Source organism: Impatiens glandulifera, chromosome 2 (assembly GCF_907164915.1).
Source record: "Impatiens glandulifera chromosome 2, dImpGla2.1, whole genome shotgun sequence".
NCBI lineage: Eukaryota > Viridiplantae > Streptophyta > Magnoliopsida > Ericales > Balsaminaceae > Impatiens > Impatiens glandulifera.
The window spans coordinates 33816572-33824415 of record NC_061863.1 but is presented as its reverse complement, the minus strand read 5'-3'; the positions used below and the strand labels follow the sequence as shown (position 1 = coordinate 33824415).

Sequence of the window (7844 nt, the reverse complement as noted above, 5' to 3'; positions counted from 1 at the left end):
AGCACATTTGCTGATATGGTGGATAGCGATGAGGCTGAAGACGAGGGTCTTGAGGAGCCTATCGAGGAGGAGGATGATGAGGGGGAGCACGGTTCCACTCCCGACCCATCATCGACAGGTAACTCGTTTACAAATTAGTTAGTGTTTAATTTGATTGACATATCTAATTATGATTTTGATAATTTTGAAAAATCTTCTGCCCGCAAGAGACGGGGGAAGAACAAGAATATTGCGTTGTCTAAGAGGGTAGCGGGGACGAGGATTCCTCTTATGTTTAGAGAGAAGGATGGGAGGTCAGGCGGTACAGACGTGGGAAGAACACGGTGGTCTAGACATGTGGGGTCGATTATCCGGGACCCCGCAGCCGTCTCACACCGTCTTCTAAAGTGGAAGGCTTTAAGTGCAGACCAATTGGATTCACTGTGGACTGCTATCAAGGTAATACTTATTACTTGATTATACATTACATCATTAAATAATTATTTTTAACATTTGGATGTTATGTTTTTCAGGATCCGTTCGAAGCTACTAATGGTGATATTGAGTCTTTTCGAAATACCGGATTGGGACACGCCAATCAGATATGGGATAGATGGCGGTCGGATTTGAACAAGACATATATCCGCGTCCACAAAGGAGGCGAGGCGGCGGTACTAGCTAATCCTCCACCAGACTACGATCGAGATGATTGGGAGTTTGTGTGTCGCAACCATTTCTTCACAGAAACACTTAAGGTACGGTTTCATAATTCAAATAAAAGTTGATATTAATTAATCTAACTTCATTTTTTATTTCAAATACAGAGAAACAGTTCTACAAATATGAAGAACAGGAAGAAACTGAAATTCCCGCATCGAACGGGAAGTAGACCGTTTGCACAAATTGAAGACGAGTTGGTAAGTACATTATTTGTAATAACTTAATCTAAAGATTGTTATTAATTATATAAATCATTTATTTCAACAGGCGATTGAAATGGGACGGGCACCGTCTGTAATTGAAGTATTCAAGAGGACCCATACCCCAAAACCGATAAAAGAAAACTCAACACCCGTCCCGGACGAACACGTGCAAGAGAAAATTGTAAGTGAATTGAATATGCCTAGTTTTTTATTATAGAAATGATATTTTATTTGAATTGTGCAGGTTGAGATGGAGGAGGTTGTTAGTAACGAACCGGGAATATCGGATTTTGAATTGACGGAGAGGGTGTTCGGACAACAGAAACACGGGGTAGTGTTCGGAATGGGATCAGGCGTCCGGCCCACACACTTTCGTGAGGATCTTCGAAGTAGAAACAGTTCACAGCGAAACAATGAGCGATTGTTAGAAGAGAATCAAATAATGAAGCTCAAGCTAGAAGAACTGGAGAAGAGGGATGAAGAAAGAAGGCGCAGAATGGAAGAAATGGAAGCGGAAAAGGAAGAAATTGTGACAAAAATGGAGAGGGAGAAGTTAGAGATGAAAGCAAGAATGGAGAGAATCGAATTGTATATGAGGCAACAACCACGTCCTCCCCCCACAAGCTAAGGTTGTTTCGATTCAAAACATGTTTTTATTAGTAGTTGTGTCAATTTGAATTTATAACAGATTGTTCGGATTATTAGTTTGGTTTCGAATTTTGTAATGATAATGATCAATTAATGTGATCGTTTAATGTATGTGGCATTTCTTTTATCATTGATATATTGGTTTGGCTGAACAGGTTTTGGTTGCAAGGTTTTGGTTGCGAGCAAAATAATCCGCACGTTTTTAAAAATTTACGGGAAAAAACCGAAAGTAATATTGAAATCTCTCGGTTTTTCTTCAAATAGAAAAACCAAGAGATATTAGAAAATTCTCGGTTTTTACCCAAAGAGAAAACCGAGAGTTATATGACAAACCCTCGGTTTTACCCAAAGAGGAAAACCGAGAGTTATATGAAAACTTTCGGTTTTCCTCTTTGTGGAAAAACCGAGGGTTTGTCATATAACTCTCGGTTTTCTTCAAATGGAGAAAACCGAGAGTTTTCAATATTACTTTCGATTTTCTCCATTAGAAGAAAATCGAGAGTTATTAGAAAACTCTCGGTTTTCTTCAAATGGAGAAAACCGAGAGTTATATGAAAACTCTAGGTTTTTACACGAAGAGGAAAACCGAAAGTTAAATGAAAACTCTCGGTTTTCTCCATTTGAAGAAAACCGAAAGTTATTTGTAAAACCCTCGGTTTTTCCACAAAGAGAAAAATCGAAAGTTTTTCAATTACCTTTCGGTTTTACTCTAGGGTATCTAAACCGAAAACTCTACGATATCTCTCGGTAAATGCCCAATTATTTTTAACGAGAGAGTCAATACCGAGGGATGACGAGAGTTATCAAAACCTTCGGTAAAGTGTCTATACCGAAAGTTATAGGGTCAAAACCGAGAGTTTTTACTCTCGGTTTTGACCCCTTTTTCACCAGTGTAGTAATTGAAAGGGTTGAAAAGAATAATTCACTAAAACCACTTGGCACCATTCGAACATGTGGATAAAACTTTCCTTGTTTAATTTGCACTATGAACATAGACTTGCCAATGACATCCCTTTGTATTTAAGTTTGATCTCCATATCCTATTCCAACTCTTGAGCTGATAAAATGTTCATCCTAAAACTGTTTGAATAGTTAGCAGACTACACATGGAGACCTAAAAACCGATTGTGATGTACATCGACTAACATCAAATCCAAATTTCGACACACTCACCCTTTTCTATCGAGAATCTCCATATACACTCACATATTAGAAAATATCTAACCTATAAAGCATGAGATAGATTCTATAACTGTAAGTGCTTTCTTGGTATGGCTTACATCTAAGGCACTTAGTTCATGCACATCTCTTCAAGAGTCTAGTTTATATTTTGTTAAAAGAGTTTGGTGAATTTCTGTGAAAGCTAGACACCTCAAGGAAAATTTACTTATAATGAATTTTTACTAGACACCATAAATCTATAAAGCATATGAAACATTTTCTCATTTGGAAACACATGTTTCCCATTTGGAAACACATGGATACAAAAACTATGGATGAATAAACGATCTAACTGAGATTATGTTTGTAAACTAAACACAGTAATAGACAAACTCAAAAAATACTCATTTGGATCTGGATAAAGTAACATAAATTATTAATCCTTCCAAATTAGGCTTCATGTCATTTATTTATTCATTAATACTGGCCTTATGTTTACTCCACATGATACAAGTAGATATTCTTCTTTGAATCATTAACATAGGTTGCAGCATTGTTCTATTTTGACAATTAATCGTGCTTTTAATAAAGGAACTACATAGTAAATTTAATTAGTGTTTGTAAAAATAAAGATGGGTAAAAAATATACATACCAATGGATTATGGATGGAGTGAAACATTTTGGAGTTATTTAAAAATCTCATATTGTGTAATTTTTTTTTTCATGTTTTAACATATTTTTGGAGCATTAGTACTTGATAAATTTAATTTGCAAATATACTTTTGCAAATTCGTAATGAATTATGTTAGTTTAAAAAAAAAATTGATCATATAATTAATGATTGTTTTGATTATTATTTATATGAAGGGAATCATTTGAAAGTGAATTCAGTTGAATTGTAATATTATTTATTGAAATAATGTTTAGAAGGTTTTAAAATTTAGGCAAATTTAATACAAAATTTGAAAATATATTATATAGAATTATGCAAATAGTGTATTTCATAATATAAATGAAGTTGTATAAGTTATATTTAATAGTATGGTAAAGTTGTGAATAATGTAATTGCAGGAATAATTATAGTATTATCAACAATAAAATTTTAGTTATGACAATACGAAAAAAGTTACAGATCAATTACATAAATATAATGCAAATGATAATGCTATATACAAAAATATATTAGGTAATATAAATATAATTCAAACTAAATAATGCAAATCGAAATGAAGACATATTTGTAATTGATTATGCGATACAAAATTTAATAAGTTATTGCAAATAGCATTGTATTACTTAATTTTATAAAGTATTACAGTTTTTTTAGATGAATATATTTTTTATAGAAAGATACAAAATTTATTACTTCATTTTCATATATTCTTTATATTGAATATTAAGAAAAATATTGCACTTCATAATAAGTTATTATAATTTATGTGAAATATATTTTTATTATTTAATAAATTCATCTTATTGAAATTTTTATTGCAAAACAATGTATTTATTAATAAAATATAAATTGCAAAAAACTTGTTACAAATATATATTAACCATGGTTATTTATAGTTTCAGAAAAAATATATTTTATGCCTTCTATCTGAATTTAGTGAAAATAATGTTGAAATAAGACTAATGCAGATTTGCAACTAGATATTAGATATTTGTAATGTTGAGAATTTTTGCAAATTTAGTTGTGAAGTTTGAAACTAATCCTAACAAAATTGCTAAAATTAATTTTTAATGTAAAAAAGGTAACCGAACACTTCTGGTAAATTGAATTGACATATATATATTTTTTTAGTGTAATGAATATATTAACACCTCATAGGATGGGTGTTAAAACAGCTGGCACTTAATAGTATTATTCCATGAATAATGATAGTTAGTTTTGAACCCAAACGATATGGTCCTCTGGAAGGTAATGGCAAACTGGAACGGTCCCAGGTTTAACCTTAAGAACTTGAAACGCCAAATGATTCGGATTCCAAGACGATGTATCGGTGTGACAAGCAACATATGCTTTAGCTTTAGCTCCATCGGCACCCGCCAAGAAAACCATGTAGGCCTTTGTGGTGTTGGTCATGTGGCAATAGAAAACCGCGTACGCATAATTCTGTTTATGGCAAAGGACGGCCTTTGAATCGTCTGCTATTTTCTTAACCCTAGTGATCGTGAATTCCTGTGAATTAGATTCCCTTGTTATGTCTGTGGAGAACGCTTGTACATGTTTTCCTAGCTTTGAAGTGGCGAAATCAATCATTGATTCCAAAGAAGTTGCACAATACTTCTCTTCACCTTTAATTGCCGGCTCTTCACATTCCTTGATTGTCTGATTCATGAGATCAACATTTATCGAGTCGGATTTCATGGCGAGTAGGTAATTCAATATTTCAGGAAACTTTCTGGATGAAAAGGGGATATAGTTTGCGACTTTGCGAGGCAAGAAGCTGCTAGAAACCGACTCGTTTGATGTTTTTTTCATGAAATGCAGCGTCATATTGCTTCCTTTATTCAAGTCCTTTTCGAGGAAGAATAGAGCGTGATTAGGATTGTCTAGCAGTTGATCAGCCGTCGCACCATAAAAGTATACAAATGGCGACGGGCCAGGTTTAACACCAACGAATACTGGTTTTCCCTTGTGAATTGTGTTGACTATGATACCACCTTTTCCAACTCCCACGGTTGTTCGTTTGCCTGATCTTTCTGTCTTCACCCCGACCCCATTCTGTCCCACAACCACGTCGTTCACGTCACCTGGCTTAACCTTTTCGTCACCCATATTTCCCTTGTCAGTCGTAGCTAAGGTGCATTTCTGTTCAATACATTCTGTATTTTTAAGTTTTAACCATTAGAATATATATGTATGCAAAAACATCATATTTATAATTTTGTTGGACTTATTATTAAAAGGGTCATGCGCCTACCACTACCAGCAGGATGTAGTAGATCGGTGACAGCTTTTGGCATGCGCGTGTTTGGCAAAACAGATTTCCAATAGCCTTGTGGTGATGGATCTGCATGAGTATTTATTACAAGTACCATTATCTGCCAAAACATAAAACAAGCTAGCTCTGTTATATACACAATGATATAAAAGAGTGTACGTACGTAAGATTAATGTTGATTGAAGAAATGGTTACAGCAAGTATTAGGGAGATCATGATGCTAAAGATTTCCATACTGCAACAAAGAGGTAGCTTGTGTAGTGGATGCCAAAGAAGTGAGGACAAGCTCATGTATTTATAAGCTAGAGAAAGTTCTGTTTGGGAATGTAGTTTGTTTACGTAATAGGAGGAGTAGTTAAGAGTAAGTATAAGTAGGTAGGATGGTACTTCTATTTGTACTTTTCAACTGTTTCTCTGCTAACAAATATAATTCAATATGCATGATTACGGAAAGTGGCTGGCTGGAATGGAGTCACTGTGTGCGTGTGAGAAAGAATTTTGCAGCCATGCTTGTTCTCGCGCTTTACCTACTTCAAAATAATCATGTTATGCATGTCCTTGCAATTTAAATCTTTTGTTTTTATATATATATATAGTTCAGCAACATAGAGCTGGTTTGATGTATTATTTATTAAGGTATTATTCTTTTTCGATTTTTAAAAAAACTCAATTAAAATCAAATTTTCAAACAATCATTTCTCAACAATCACATCACTCATGTCATTAACTAAATTACTAAAATATTCTATATTTTAAATTATAATTTTTTATTTTATTCATATATATATCAATCCCTTTTAAGTCTTTTTACTAAAAAATAATTATCTTTTCGTTAAAATCATTTACCAATAATTATTTTTTTCTCCTGTTTTTTAATTATAAGAAACTTGCATTGCATCACTTATTTCTAAGACTACAAAGTCAATAAATTTATGGATCAAAATTCTAATTCATTATTTTAATTTAAATAATTAATTTAATGAAAGTTTTGTTTTAAAACAACCCCATAAATATTTCTAATGACCTAAAATCAAAGACTATAGAACAATAACTAAGCGGAGAGTAACACTATGGTAGCAAGTGTAAAGACACTACCCAAAAAAAATATTTGCATTGAAAGTTACAAATAGAAGTTTCCGACCTATATATATATATATATATATAATTTGTAAAGGCTATCCAACTAATATTTTCGTTAGTATGAGTGTCACAAATACTCTCTGAAGGATAAGTACTTTGTATGAATTTCGTGTGACTAATTTTCCTTTTTAACTGTGTTTTGAAGGTATTTTGGATTACTAAAGTTTGACAAATTTTCATTTGATTTGATGGTGTGGATTTGATAAATATTAGCCATGAATATGGACAAATTTAGAATTTAGAGTTTGAAAGGCATGACTTAATTTATAAATTATATATAAATATTTAAACAATATATTATATTATAATTTTAAATAAATTAAATTTTTATTTATAATATAATTTATGTTAGAAATTAAAGTAATAATAATAATAACAATTAAGGAATCTTTTTGTTATGCAAGAGTCTCTTGGATTGTCCAAGCATCTTGATCTTATCTTTAATAAATGAGACCCTTCATGTCTCTTAGTTATGTTTACTTTATTTAAGTTTTGTAATCGTGTTCTTCTTTTATATCAAGTTCAATAGACATAATCTCATTTTCAGTTTTTCATTATCTAGAGTTTTATTCACTTTCCAATATAATTCTTCACTGTTCGATCATCGAGATCCTAGTTGTGACTTCGTTACATGGTATCAGAGCTTTGGTAATATTGTTGAAGAAGGTATCGTTGTTATTCGATATGGAAAGTGGTGGTCGTGTAGCTGGACTCGGTTTGGAGTTGTTAAACCAGTCAAACTACCGGATATGGAAAACCTGTATGGAATCGTACCTGGTTGGGGAAGATTTGTGGGACATCGTCGTAGACGATGATGATGTAGCTCATGAGGATGTTGCTGAAAATGCAGAAGCATCGAAGAAGCGGAAGAGACTCAACGCAAAGGCAGAATTTGTGTTGAAGAGGTCAATCTCCCACAATCTGTTTGAACACATCATCGGCTGTGGATCTGCTCGTGAGATCTGGGAAACGCTTGATCGTCTTTTCAATAAGAAGAACGAGGCTCGTCTCCAGATGCTTGAAAACGAGTTGGCAGCCGCAAAG

The 7844-nt window shown here is 33.1% G+C and overlaps 1 protein-coding gene across 1 annotated transcript; it reads right to left on the bottom strand.

The window, feature by feature from the left end:
• Positions 1–4597: 4597 nt before the first annotated feature.
• LOC124924589 (BURP domain protein RD22-like) lies at positions 4598–5757 on the bottom strand. Its single transcript, XM_047464605.1, has 2 exons — positions 5646–5757; positions 4598–5541 (listed from the first exon to the last, which is right to left on the bottom strand). The coding sequence occupies exons 1-2, from the start codon at positions 5755–5757 to the stop codon at positions 4598–4600; spliced, it is 1056 nt and encodes a 351-aa protein (XP_047320561.1).
• Positions 5758–7844: the final 2087 nt, after the last annotated feature.